At 47.8% G+C, this 13,709-nt stretch overlaps 2 protein-coding genes and 1 pseudogene across 5 annotated transcripts in view; 1 reads left to right on the forward strand and 2 right to left on the reverse strand.

The window, feature by feature from the left end:
• On the reverse strand, positions 1-11,111 carry FAM53C (family with sequence similarity 53 member C). Of its 3 annotated transcripts, XR_011995569.1 has the most exons (6): positions 10,322-10,393; positions 7,197-7,426; positions 6,749-6,806; positions 4,108-4,892; positions 2,579-3,083; positions 1-1,889 (listed from the first exon to the last, which is right to left on the reverse strand). XR_011995569.1 is itself a non-coding variant. In XM_072728477.1 (5 exons), the coding sequence occupies exons 2-5, from the start codon at positions 7,272-7,274 to the stop codon at positions 2,826-2,828; spliced, it is 1,179 nt and encodes a 392-aa protein (XP_072584578.1). In that variant the 5' UTR covers positions 7,275-7,426; positions 10,777-11,111; the 3' UTR covers positions 1-2,825. The 3 variants fall into 3 exon arrangements, 2 of the variants coding, with proteins under 2 accessions (XP_072584578.1, XP_025857125.1); XM_072728477.1 differs by lacking the exon at positions 10,322-10,393 and adding an exon at positions 10,777-11,111 and having other exon boundaries at positions 1-3,083; XM_026001340.2 differs by having other exon boundaries at positions 1-3,083; positions 10,322-10,604.
• Positions 10,289-13,709, forward strand: part of CDC25C (cell division cycle 25C) — a 26,891-nt gene continuing 23,470 nt past the window's right edge. The window contains exons 1-2 of one of the 2 annotated variants that reach the window (XM_026001298.2): positions 10,554-10,673; positions 11,528-11,556. In XM_026001298.2, the coding sequence (XP_025857083.2) occupies positions 10,561-10,673; positions 11,528-11,556 (142 nt within the window). In that variant the 5' untranslated portion in view covers positions 10,554-10,560. Of the gene's footprint in view, positions 10,674-11,527; positions 11,557-13,709 lie in introns of both variants that reach the window. The other variant, XM_072728474.1, reaches the window with a different exon arrangement.
• The window catches only part of LOC140594579 (uncharacterized), a 3,893-nt pseudogene continuing 1,804 nt past the window's right edge, over positions 11,621-13,709 (reverse strand).

Here is a 13,709-nt window from a genome sequence, read left to right on the forward strand (position 1 = left end):
TTGCTTGGGAAAATGAATTATTCTAATAAAACTTTATTTTTTCAAACACAGCCACAGAGGCAGGACCTCATGTTTAACACACACAGACTTATGGATTTTTTTTTTTTTAATATAAAACAAAGTTTACGAAAAATTTTTTTTCCACTTTTTGTATTTGTAATCCCATTAGCACAGGGACTTTGGCAGCAGGTGGGAGTGAAGGGCAGCTGGAGCTGCCACTGGGCAGTCACCGGGCACAGGAGGAGAGCACCAGCCTGGGAGTGGCTTCACTCACACACGCAGGAATACTCACCTACTGGTCAGCCACACCACACACACAACACAGATGCAGATGTCTACCCAGCGTCAACCACAGCCCTGTAAAGGTGTGCTCCACTCTGGGTAAGCCCAATAGGTGAAAATCCAAATAGTTAAAACAGCTAAAGTAGAGGGAGGTTGCTTGCTTTACAAAAGAAGCAATCACACAGGCTGCTTTTAAATGGTCAGCAGTCCAAATGCATCGCAAAATAGCATTTGGCTTACACAGAACTGTTGGAACAGATCCACTGTGTAAAGCAAAATGAACCACTTCTTAAAAAGGCCTGTCCCAGGGTCATGGGCGCTTAGATTGGGAAGCAAGATGACAGTTTCAACTAATTTAACTTTCCAGATCTTACAGTGATAGAATTCAAATAGACTATCTGTAGACCCTCTCCCCTAAGGATCGCACCCCTAGGGCTTTGGGGGAAGCCAGGGTAGAGGCAGAATTACTGCCCTTACTTCTTCAGCTTGGAGCTTGCAGAGACCGCACTGGCCTTGCCAGTGGCCTACTGGAAGCTGGCATGGCCAATATGCAGCAGAGAGCCCAGGGATAAGGATGCCCCAGGAGAAAAAGAAGCTGGCATCAGGGAAATTATGGCCTAAAGAAGGAGAAGAGCCAAGGGAGGGATGAAACCAAGGATGGGCACCTCCTGGGCTCACAGATTCCCTGGATTCTCCAGAGAGCCTCTCTCAGGCCTCTACAGACCTGGGAGCTCACTGGTAATACATGGTAACGAGCAGAGGAGGAAAGCCCCGGAAGGGTAGAACCTCTAGAGCCAGAGGCTCAAGAAGAAATGGCCACCTCCTCTGGAGTGGAAGTGAGGAGACTGCAGGCTTGGTGACACTCCTATCTGACATGTGGGAAACCAACAAAATGACAGGTTCAATTCCAGGAGGAAGAAAACATGTGGACTTTGGTCTTCTTCCCAAACATGAGGAACTGGATCCTAAGACACCCTGGAGATCGATGAGAATGCCCTTCCTCCAATAAACAGGAAGGGCGGGTCCAATTCAGTTGTGTAGCGTCTAACCAAAGCTGGACAAAGCCTCACAAGCTACTTGGCAGCCACGTCAGTATGTATCTCCACTGGTACCAGTCCTACCAAGGGTCCGGCAGCCGTTAAACCCATCATTGCAGCCACCGGGACCTGCTGCCCCAGCTCAAGTTACGGGTGAGAAACAAACAAAAAAAAAAGAAAAAGGAAATTCAACCCAACAACAACAACAAACTCCCAGCTGCTTCTCGTAGCCTTTGCTTTACACATCCTCAGCCAACCCTCACTGAGCCCCAACCTCCCTGATGTCTCTCAGGTCCAATTAGAGGCAAATAAACATTTCCTGGCAGGAATGGAAGACAAGCAAACTGGTAAAAGCTGACATCCTCTTCCTCTTTCTCAAGCAAGTCAGAAAAGAGGTTAGACCTGGATCTTCTAACAACAGGTTTCCTACAGTCTGCTTCCAAAGGGCAGTGCTGGGATGAGCTTACCCATGCTTACTTGACAAAGTAAGTCAACTTGACTGCCAATTCTGCTGCAGGTGGGCCTCAGATGATAAGGACCAATACAGAGCCTCCCCTCCATGTTCTTGACCTTTGAAATTCAGACAGTGAGGGGGAAAACGTCCCATCAATAGAGAGGGAAAGAGAAAGATGGACCCCTCTAACTCTGCCTCAGTTGCCGACATGCACTTACATCTACTTAAGAGACAAAGGCTGTATACAGCCTAGGCAATCTGATGAGGAAAAAGGCCAGCTCAGAATCAATGTAAAGAGCCTTCTCCAGTCCTAATATTAGATCTCTCTAGGGGAGGGGATGGGCCTAAGAAAAAGACCATTAGCTGAGGTCACAGCTCTTAAAGACCCTGCCATACCCCAAAAGAGAATCCTCTGCAGAGCCAGTGGTGCTTATGGATTATAAGCCTGGTTCCAGAGCTACTTAGAAAAAAAGAAAAACTTGGTGCTATCCTCTTGACTCCTTGAGTAAGCCTGCTGTCCTGTGAAAATTCAAGATCCTGGGGGTATCATGATGCTCTGCTGTTAAGGAGCAACTGCCTTCCTTCCCTAAGGCTACGCAAACACACCTTTCCCCAAGTATACTCCCATGCACGCACACACTCTCACACAATTTCTCCGAGGAGGCTGAATGAACCCCCCCACCCTGGCCAAATTCTAAGACACAAGTGCCCTTTGAAGCAAAGGGGCTAGTGAAATTCCCCGAGCTGGGGTCAGCAGACCCCTTCCTTCCCTGCCCACTGCTTTCTCGGTGGCAGGGATACTCACACTCAGGGCCGCCATGGGAAGGGTCTGCTCTGGGGCTGTCCCTCCCGCCACCAGCTCCGTTAATCTTGTCCCGGCCAGTCTCTTGGCATGGTCGAGCTTCCTGGAGCAAGAAGATTTCCGGCTGCCCTGAGTCGGAGCCCTCCACTCACCCCCATTCCCAGGCTGGGCCCCTAGCCTTGGGGCCTCGACACTTGTTAGTAGCCAGAGAGAGTCAGTCTGTGTGGCCCCAGGAAGTAGCCTCTCAGTTTTAGTTCTCCTCAATTAGATTCAAGTCCAGGTCCCCAAAGTCCTGCTGGCACAGTGTCCGCTTGCTCAGTGCCTGCCGCCCCCACCGCACGGCCCCCTCCTCCTCCTCTTCGCTTTCACTCAGCACCTGGGAGGAACCCCCAACGGGGCTGCAGGAAGCAGAGAGGTGCGGGGGGCTACAGGCCATGAACCATGGTGGAGAGATGCTGCTGCCTTCCCGGGCTGCTTCTTGGAGACAGAGACCTCCTGAGTATGGTTTCTGTCAAACAAACAACAAAGTTAAGAATGCAAAAAAAAAAAAAAAAAAAAAGATACTAACTTCCACAGAACCCTGGCCCAAGCTGGATTTCCAAGTGTCCTTCCTGGTTACCCTTGCAGGCAGGAGTTGTAGGCTTTAGGGTGAGGTATGTCAACTCCCAGATAACATTTGGAAAATTTTTAATTTTTCCAAAATCTTTGAGGAAATAGCTCATAGTTTCTATCACATTCAAGATTAGGAGCTCATTTATAAGCTTCATGTGGGCAGAATATTTTCTGGATGTTTTACAATACTGTGAGTGCCTAGTCACAACCTGGTACATGGCAGGTATTCAGTAACATTTGTTGACTCGTTGGAGGAATGACACGATGAATAAGCAGGTAGATTCTCAAAGAGGTTTGTGACCCAGGAGACTAGAAGGAAGAATATGAAGAGTCGGCAAGTGCATACAACAGCCGTATTCACACTGGGAAGTCAAAACGTGTTTGCTGTACATGAATGATGCAGCAACCCATTCTGTGAAGCCCTCACAGACCCAGGGGAAGCTGTGAAGGGCAAGGGGCAAACGAGCCCTGAGGTCAAGAAGGGACAGGGCACTAATGATGGGACTTGTATTGCTTATGCATCCTCAGAGTGGAAGGAAATTGCCCTTAGTGGAACAATTGGGAATCCCTGTTGGAAGATTTAACATGGGTCTCATCTCAATTTCTTTAGAACCCCCAGGCCCAAGGAGTGACACAGGACATGAGACCTTGAGTACTAAATTGGGTATAGTCCTGGGCAACTAGGACGGTAAATCACCCTGGTGAAAGCTCAGTCAGTTAACGTTCAACTCTTGATCTGATCTCAGGTCTTGATCTTAGGGTCCTGAGTTCAAGCCCTGTGTTGCCTATTCAAACTTAAATTTTTTTTTTTTTAATTAGAAAGGAACCTGCCAGTTGTACATGGAGCTCGAGGATGGCTCTCAGTGAAAATGGAAGTCTCCCTCCTCCCAACCAAGCTTCCCTAGTTCTGCTGGTCCCACCTGATTCATCTTGTCAAAGTCCAAAGAAGGCCGCAGCCGCCGGGGGTCCTCCTCATGGCGCCGCTTGACTCCAGCTTTGCGGGCATCCAGATCACAGGGCTGTGAGCGGCTTCGGGGAAGATTGCGGAGGCCTCGAGGTCGCCAGGGCAGCTCTGGGGAGGATGCAGGGGAGCTCCGGGCAGAGGGCAAGAAGCGGCTTGCCTGAGGGCCCAGGCTGGGTGACAGGGAGAAGCGGCGCTGGGGTGGGCAAGGTGACAGGGACTCAGCATCACTCTCCCAGGAGCCACTTTGTGGGGAGGTGGCACAGGGTCGAGAGGAATCTTGGGCCAGGGCCAGGCTGAAGAAAGGGGGACTGTAGGGTCTGTGGGCTGGGGCACATTGAGAAGAGGCACTGGGAGCTTGGAGGAACCTGAGGCTGGAGACCCGCTTTGGGGGGCTCTGGTGAGGCACCTGCGGCCCACCCCCTCCACCACTGCCCCGGTGCTTGATGGGAGTCCACAGCTTGGAGGGGGCGGGCCGCCACACCGGCTGCCAGCGAGACAGGTCCACGGGCACTGAGAGTGAGCGGCAGTGCCTCTTGGATGGAGGGGCAGGGGGCACAGGAAGCTTCTCTGGGTCTGGGGGCTCAGGGCTTAGGACTTGGGAGAGGGGCTGCTCCTGTGGGGAACTTCCTGGGCTGGGTGGTCTGAGGTGCAGGCTCAAGCCTGAGGGGTGGTAGCTGAGGTTGAGGCTGTCCTGGAACTCGGCACAGGAACAGTGGGGCAGGCCCCTCCAGGGAGCACCTTCTGGAAAGCATTCATAGTAAAAAACAGTATTAATGATAGCATTTTTTTTTTTTTAAGATTTCATTTATTTATTCATGACAAACACAGAGAGACAGAGAGGCAGAGACACAGGCAGAGGGAGAAGCAGGCTCCCTGCGGGAAGTCTGATGCTGGACTTGATCCCGGGACCCCGGTATCACAACCTGAGCCGAAGGCAGATGCTCAACCGCTGAGCCACCCAGGCATCCCTTTTTTTTTTTTTTTTTTTAAGATTCATAGCTAGCTATTTTTAAGGGCTCACTATGTGCCCCACAACGTAATGAACACTTTATGTGATGTTCCTCAAAAACTCATAAGGTAGGTACTATTATCCCCATTTCACAGATGACAGAGGTCCAGTAACTTATCCAAAGTCATATAGAAATGAAATGACCAGGGCACGTAGATGGCTCAGTGGTTGAACGTTCGCCTTCGGCTCAGATCGTGATCCCGGGGTCCTGGATTGAGTCCCACATCGGGCCCCCTGCATGGAGTCTGCTTCTCCTCTGCCTGTGTCTCTGCCTCTGTGTGTCTCTCATGAATAAATAAAATCTTAAAAAAAAAAAAAAGAAAAGAAAAAAAAGGAATGAAATGGCCAAAGGAAGATTCAAACTCAGGTTTATCTGATGCTAAGGGTAGGGCTCTTCACCACTAGATGATACTGCCTTCATTCTGAGAAGCCAGCTGAAATTCAAAAGTGTCCTATACTGCCTGTCACTCCTTCTCAAAGGTAGATGAATTCAGAGAAGCAAATGCATGTGTGTCCTGCTCTTTCCTATCTCCACCTAACCCTACTCACTACCCTACCCACTAACCCCTCAAGTTGGGAAAGCAGGCCCATGCTCTTCTTCCTTGGTCTCTTCCCTTCCAAAATAGGAGTTAGGGCTGTCAAGGAGTAAGAGGTAATCAAGCATGTAAAAGATCATTTTTATTCCTCAAGAGTGTAAATAGGGTAGGGATGCCTTTGACGGTAGAACCTGTGATTGGGAGACCTTGAGACTATCCATGTTCCTTTGTGTCTGGCCACCCACAAAGAAATACTGAAATTAACACACTGACATGCAGAGATCTTCTAGCTCTATTATAGTTAAGTTAAAAAAAAAAAAAAAAGCACAAATAATATATATAGTATGCAACCTTTTACAGAAATAAAAAAAACACACTTATGTTTGCTTCTATTTCTATTAAAAAACTCTAGCTGGATAGACAAAGTAATAACAAGAGCTGCTTTTAAGGAGGTGGTGGGAGATGGATGGAGAAAGGAAAATTCTCGCTATAAACTTTTTATTATTTCAAAAAAAAATTTTTTTTAATTTCAAAAATTTTGAACTACACGAACGTACTACTTATTTTTTTTAAAAAATCAGATTATGGGAGAAGACAAAAAATATATAAACAAACAAATAGGGATCCCTGGGTGGCGCAGCGGTTTGGCGCCTGCCTTTGGCCCAGGGCGCGATCCTGGAGACCCGGGATCGAATCCCACATCGGGCTCCCGGTGCATGGAGCCTGCTTCTCCCTCTGCCTATGTCTCTGCCTCTCTCTCTCTCTCTCTCTCTGTGACTATCATAAATAAATAAAAATTAAAAAAAAAACAAACAAACAAATAAATAAAATCAGATTATAAAAGTCCTATCAAGGCTTGAGTAAGAGCCAACTAAACAAGTAACTCCTGTGCTGGGGTGGTAAAATGGAGACAAGTGTCAACCTTAGCAGGTGACCCCAGCAAGAAAGCCGTGGAGGTAAGCTGGCTAGCCAGGGTCACTGGAAACCAGCACAAGAAAAATGAGGATGGAGGTATGTACACGCGTGAGCATGCACACACACAGATGTCTTACCAGACACAAGCTGGAAGGGGTTCCCACAGCCGGAGAGGTCTGCATGATCAGGCAGGGGCTAAGGGAAAGATAACACCCATAATGAGTCAGGCTCAGGACACAGATTTCCAGGAAGCCCTCCACGGCTCACCCCTGGAGTCTATGGGTTATAGGGACGGGAGGAACTCCTAGTGATCTCTTCTCCTTGTCTTCCCAAAGTTAGTGAGTAAAATAATCCACATCTCCCAACATCTCAAACCCTTCTCCACCCCAGTTTTGGTGTCCCTTCTCTACCAGTGGAAAAGTACCTGCCCCCTTCCTTTTGGGCTGGGTTTGAGCCTTTACTGGGCTTTTCCAGTACAAGTACAATGACTCATATGACACAGGACATGGGTAGAGTAGTAGCAACAAACAGCCTCAGAAAAAAGGAGGAGGGGGTTGTAGAGAAGCAGGAAGACTGGTCTTTTACCAGACTGATGCTGAAGCGTGTGCATTTCAGCTCATCCAGAGTCTGTTTCTGTAGCTGCTCAGTGATCAGGGTTATCATGATTCTCCCCAGGATCTGACTTGCACACTTTGGAGCAAATGATGGATGTCTTCCCTGTCGTTCTTCCAGACCTCACTCGTGGGCCGTCTTCTGCCACTGCAGCACCATCCTAGCACCATTGGGACTTCCCTCTCCAGTCATGACTGCTGAGTCTGCCAATTACAGAGGGACCAGCCCCAAGTGATATTAGAGATGTACCTGGCCCAAAGGTAGAAAATGCATGGCACACATACCACAGCATCCCTATGCCAGGCCTCTGGCAGACATCATTAATTGATCACAGCTCTTTCCTACTAAGCCTAAACACAGCTTTGGAAACATCCTGAATTTGACACTTTAGTTAACCAGTAAAACAAACTAGAATAAGCAAGCAAGTTGAGACCTAATCGCCACCCCTAACCTGGTTCATGCTGGGCTTTGCCTACCCAGAGTACCAGCACCACTTAAAAAACAGCTCAAGTGAGAGAGGGATATCCAAATGGTTACTTTCATCCTGATTCCCCCAATACTTTATCTTCCAATCAGAAACAGAGAGGTAACCATTTCCCTAAACGACATTAAAAGGAACAGGGAACAGCAAGAACTGGTTGTAGGAATGACTTTCTGCTTCAGATCAATCAGAGTAAACAAGGTTTTATGTTCTCCCTAAGCTTCAGTGTTTGATATATTTTTGTTTTCCAACAGATACTGTAAATATTCTCTCTAAAAGGGTTAAGAAGATAGAGAAATGGTACCAGGATTTTTCCAATTACATTTCAACTCTATACATGTTAAAAACACGAACTGTATGACTTCATTCAACTAAGTTTTTTTAGCCTGATCTTACTCAAAGACCACGGATTCAATTAATCAAGGCTCCTTCCCATGGTCAAGTTCAGTATAAGCAAACTAATTCCATCAGAGAACAGGCTTCAAGCCCACACAATTGCCTGAGGGGCCTTGCTCAATGGAGGAGGGGAGGATAACCTAGTGTTTCCATATGGTTCCGCCTATTCCCAGAAATGACCAGCAGGCAGACAGCTCATCAGAAGGTGTATGTAGCATTCTCCAGTAGGTATAACAAACATTCAAGAAATCCACGTCTTGTGCTAATTTGCTGGGACAGTTCTGGGAAATCACTGGAGTTTTCCTGGCCTTAGTTAACCTACATGTAAAATGGGCAGAATAAATGTCTTAATCTGTCATGGGTACAATATAACGTGAAATATCAAAGTGTAAAAAGCATACCATCTAACCTGCACAAATCAGGAGTCCACATAGACTGTTTCTCAAACTCTCCTGTTTGTTGCTCTACACAGCCTAAGAATGCCACATGTGATAATATCATTAACCTGAAGAGGACAATTGGGTTTATCTATTTGGCTGGATGCCAACCTCCCTCACCTGAACACCCAAGGAAGCCCCAAACAGCTCTTCTGTGACCTTGGAGGTAGAGGACTTTCTACTTTTGCAAAAAGAGGGAATCATCTCTACCCCGTTCCACCTTGGAGAGAAGTAAGTAAAGAAAAGCAAAGAACTACGTGTTGATGTATCTGCAGTTTTTTGGAAGCTGTGGGAGAAATCAACCATCATTACAGTTAACTATCATTTTCATGCATAATTATTATTACCACCCTCAACGAAGTTCTAGCTTCCTGAGAGCTCCCTTCAGCGGCTTCCCCTATGATCTTGTGGGAAAAGCTAAAGCTTATATCACATTGCTCTTGGTTTCTTAACTCTGCCCCCAAAAGATCAACTAGAGAGGGACCCTACTGCAGGCTTTTACCCCAGAGATCCCAGGCCTCAGGCTCACCAGCCATGAAGAGCAGGGAGTGAAGCAAAGTCTTTCAAGCTTTTCATGAGGCATTTGGCCAAACAGCAAACTCCCAGCCCTCTCTGGGATCAAGTGAAGAGAGTGATTTTGTGTTTTTCTGCATTTTAATTGTTGGGATGTGGCCACACACAGCGGTAATTGGAACAATGCAACTACCACCACGCAACTGATACTCTCAGCCTGAGTTTCCTAAAACAGGCCAGGCTGAGAGGGGGAACAGAACGGAAGCCATAAGGAATCAAACCAGGACACAAAAGAAGGCAAACCAGCTCCGCGAGGGGCCTCCTCTTTCTCAGGCAGGCATAGAAAAAAGTGTAAGAAACCCTCTCTTGCCGCCTTCCTTCCCCTTCCATTTTGTGTATCTGAGGGGCAGAGACAGCCCTGAATGTTCACTAAACAAGTTAAAACTTCTCAGCTTAACAACTGGCACAGGGCTCAGCCCTTTACAGAGCAGCAGGCCGCTAGGCCCTCCCTACGACCCCACCAGGCCCAACTCTCAATCCAGGCTTTCCCTCCACCATCAGCCCCCTAAAATAAAGACTGGACCCCTACCCCATCTACTATTGGATGGTAGTAACCCCTGACGTTGGGGTTTCAGGGATGCTAAGGTTGTGCTGAAACCTGGAGAACCCAGGATCAAATCAAGCCAAGAAGGAGGAGAGTCACAAATCCCCTGGGGACCCTCCCCCCAGGTCCCAGCCCCACACCTCTGGGGGACACTAAAGAAAAACATGAGGGAGGCAGGGAGGTGCATGAACAGGTAAGTGGTGAACTGACTGCTCTTCCTCCATATGGCTCTGGCGGGGATAGGGGTGACAAGTGGGGAGCACCCCTCCCCCCACCCCGATGAAGAAGCAAAAGGCTAGGCCCCCCTCCAGTCTTCAACCTCTCCCTCGGTTGCCCTGCCTGTCCCCGCGGGGTGGGGCATGGGGCGTCCGCTAGCCCCTAGGGGGGCACCAGGGCTCGCTCAGGGGGGCTGTCTGTCGCCTCTTCCCAATCAGCTTCCATCATCTGGCCGCGGGAAGCGAACTCAGGACGCAGGAGATGGAAAGGGTCTGGGACTTAGCACTCCGCCAACCCCTCCCCCACCGGGTCCCGTGCTCTCCCCGCGGAGGCGTCCAGAGAGGCCGTGCCGCGCGCGCCGCCAGGCTGGGGGAAGGGAAAGAGGGAAGGAGGGAGGGACAGTCGAGGTGCCCGCCCCGAGGCCCCAGCGCCACCTGCCCTCGCCACCTACCGCGGCTCCTCCAGCTCCCTGGGCCGCGGCCGGAGCAGCTCTGAGCGCTCCGTTCGCCCCACGGTGCCCTTAAAAGGCGCCGGCGCGAACCAACGGGCCCCGAAGGAGAGTGGGGGAATCGCTCTGGTTCGCAGAATCGCCCTGAACCGCCCGGGGAGGCTCGAACCCCGCGTCGCTTCTCTCCCAAAATCTTTTTTGGAAAGTGCTGTCGGGAATGAGCCAAGCTCTTTGATTTAGGGATGAAGGTGGCTTCTTCACTATCGAGTCACCCCCTCCAAAATATTGCTGAAGGTGGACGGACCCAGTTGGCGGCACATTTCCAAACCCGCGGGGGAGACCGTGTCGGACGAAGGTAAACAAAGCGATTCTCCTCGCCCTCCATTCCAACATTGGCCCTACTACGGCCCCCTACCCGGTTCGGGCCACGTAACAGAAATAGCCAGAGTTCCTCTTACCTGCTCTCTCCTCCCGCCCTCTACGGGCATCTCTCAGAAGGAATCCCCCTTCCGCCAGCAGAGGACCGGCCCGCGGCGTGAAGGCTTCTGGGAAATGTAGTCCAAGAGCCGATCAGGGCCTGCTCTGAGTCTCGAGAGCCCCTCTTCCAGCTGCCGGATACCCTCCAACCTTATAAACCCAGGACTTGTAACGGTTGCGGGGCCGTTCCCAATTGATTCTGTAATTAGCCCTCACCCAAAACACTTTGTAAAGCTGAAAAGGGCCCAGGGCTGCTCACTCCTCCTCCTTCCTCTACGCACCCCCACCCCCCAGCAGGATGAGGTAATGGGGTTGTGATTATGACATCATAGGCGTTTCAGTTGCTTGCGGGGGTGGGCGGGGGAGGGGGGGAGTATGGTGGTTACAGCTGGACCACTTTCCTTAAGACAGAAAGGGAGGGAGGAAGGAAACAGGCAGCTGGGTAAAAGATGTTGATAGCTTTGTATTTCCTCTTCAGGAAGAGGATGCCACCCTTTATTAAATTTCCACCACTACCACCACCTCCCACCTCAGCCAAAGTTTAAGTCTTTTTTGAGAAGACTGAATGTAGACGTTAGTAGGGAGGAGGTTGGGGAACAGCTAAATGGTTACTGGCTCTTATGTAAATTTGAGGCTCAGCTATCAAAGAAGGTTTAGAAAAGCAGGCAGAAAAGGGAAAAGAAGTTTTAAACAATGCCTTCGTGTTGTGATCTCTTTGTAGGGCAGTTTTAGATTTTTTTTTAATCCATTGGGAAGTAGCAGTAATGCAAGTAATCTTTACTGTTACACTTAGCAACACGTCCCTTGAAAGACAATATGCTTTCTCTAAATATTTTGTGCCTCATTCAAATCTGGGACAGGTATGTAACTGTGATCAGCTAGAAAGTAGAACCAGTGGTGATCTTCCTCATAGAGCCAGGGAAAGGAGTAGGCAGGAGCTACCAAGTCTGCAAACTGAAAAAGAAGAGTAGAGGCAGAGTGAGCTACTTATGAAGAAAATGGGGGTGGAAGGAAGATGCACTGCACATTTCCTTTCCTTGCACATTTCTCCTTGGCAAAAGAGGGGACAGGGGCCATGAAGTGGGGAGACATAGTTTCCAATAATTGCTGTTGTGGAGCACTTATTATGTGCCAGGCACTGTGCTACATACTTTAATATGTATTCTTATTTTTTGCTTAGAATCATCAAATGAGACAAATCTCCCTATTTGACAGTTGAAATGGTTGGAGAAATGAAGTGATTGTCCATGTGGTGGACAAAGAATATTATAAAGCAGTCCGGAGGCCCTAAGCCCTTGGTCTTCATTCCACTTGGTAATCCTTGTTTTTATTATCAACCATACTTTATTAAAGTTCAGTGACTGAGAATAAGAAGTAAGGTTAGCATTGGCTCATTTGCAAAATATTGAAATAAAAGGAGACATTAAAAAAAAACATATCAGGTTTCAAGGCCTCAATTCCAATAAATATTATACTCCTTTCATCAAGTATAAAATAACCCCCAATGCAGCCCAATTTCCCACCATTGTTAACTACAATTAAATGTCCTTATGCCACCTTTAGTTCTTAGATATTTTAATTCATGTCCTATTTTTTCTTGCTGCCCAATTTTTCTTCTTTTGTTCTTCGACTACTACCTTGAACCCCATCCTAATTGTTACCTCGTGGGCCAGACCCTACTCTAACCCTGCTCCAATGGGTTTTAGAAAAGGATACTACCTGGGCTCCCTTCTGGTCTTCATCCAGATTCACTGATGGTTCCAGGGCCTGGAACCAGTCATCCAGGAGGTCATCCGTAGGTGTGGAACCCATTGGCTCTAAGAGATGCTCCATTCCCTGGCTGGGAAGGTGGCAGAGTCAGAGGAATATGCACCTCTTTCAGACTATCCCTTTTCAGCCAGAAAAAGCTAAACCTCTGCAAAGTGAGGAGAGGTAGGGCTCAGTCCACCACTCCTAACAAGGAACCAAGAATAATACACACACCCCTCGGACCTCCTGCCTTTCGGGGGCTGGCTGGGGGGATCCCAGGAATGCAAGGCTCTTCTCCACTGCCTGATCTGGGCATCCCAGGAGCGGCGGCTGTACCTCCTCTTCTTGTTTGGTGTTTGAGGGTGAAGTCCTGGCTGTCTCTTTGCCCTAGCGATGACAAATAAGTGTCAGACTCAGGCCAAAATAAAGGGGCACAGTGCATTGTTTATCACAGTGAATTCAGAGATTCATTAGGGATTTCCTGAGAGTAAGGTAAGACCAGTGTCCTCAATTCAATGGGAAAAAAAATAAATCTTCAGATGGGATTAAGCACTGAACTTTCTAAATTTCTAATATTCTTCTGATAAAGGTAATTTAGATAAACTCACTCCCCCAGAAGTCAAGATAAATAGAAGATGGTATCTGACATCCCTTTAAAATACATACTACCAAAAATAAATAAATAAATAAATAAAATAAAATAAAATAAAAATAAAATAAAATAAATAAAATAAAATAAAATAAAATAAAATAAAATAAAATAAAATAAAATAAAATAAAATAATAAAATAAAATACATACTGCCGGGTAGCTTGGGTGGCTCAGCGGTGTACCGCCACCTTCAGCTCAGGGAATGATCCTGGAGACCCGGGATCGAACCCACGTCGGGCTCCCTGCATGGAGCCTACTCTTCTCTCTGCCTGTGTCTCTGCCTCTCTCTCTCTCTGTTTCTCTCATGAATAAATAAATAAAATCTTTAAAAAAATAAAATACATACTACCCTTTAATACATTTAGTTTGTGTGTATGCATGGAAACTTACATATAATTAGGTTGTAATTAGCGAAGTCAGCTGAAGGTATGAGGTAATGGTTAGAAAGAAAAAAACTTCATAGCAAACATGAATAGAACTCTAACAACTCTCAGGGCTCAAGTATGATTTGTTC

This window comes from Vulpes vulpes, chromosome 12 (assembly GCF_048418805.1).
Source record: "Vulpes vulpes isolate BD-2025 chromosome 12, VulVul3, whole genome shotgun sequence".
Lineage (NCBI taxonomy): Eukaryota > Metazoa > Chordata > Mammalia > Carnivora > Canidae > Vulpes > Vulpes vulpes.

Excerpts from the sequence above, each read along its gene's own strand:
- FAM53C (XM_072728477.1), bottom strand. The coding sequence starts at position 7,274 with ATGATAACCCTGATCACTGAGCAGCTACAGAAACAGACTCTGGATGAG. Across the intron at positions 6,807-7,196 it reads CACGCTTCAGCATCAGTCTG|CCCCTGCCTGATCATGCAGA; the intron begins GTAAAAGACCAG and ends TCTTTCCCTTAG. Across the intron at positions 3,084-4,107 it reads ACTTTGACAAGATGAATCAG|AAACCATACTCAGGAGGTCT; the intron begins GTGGGACCAGCA and ends TTTGTTTGACAG.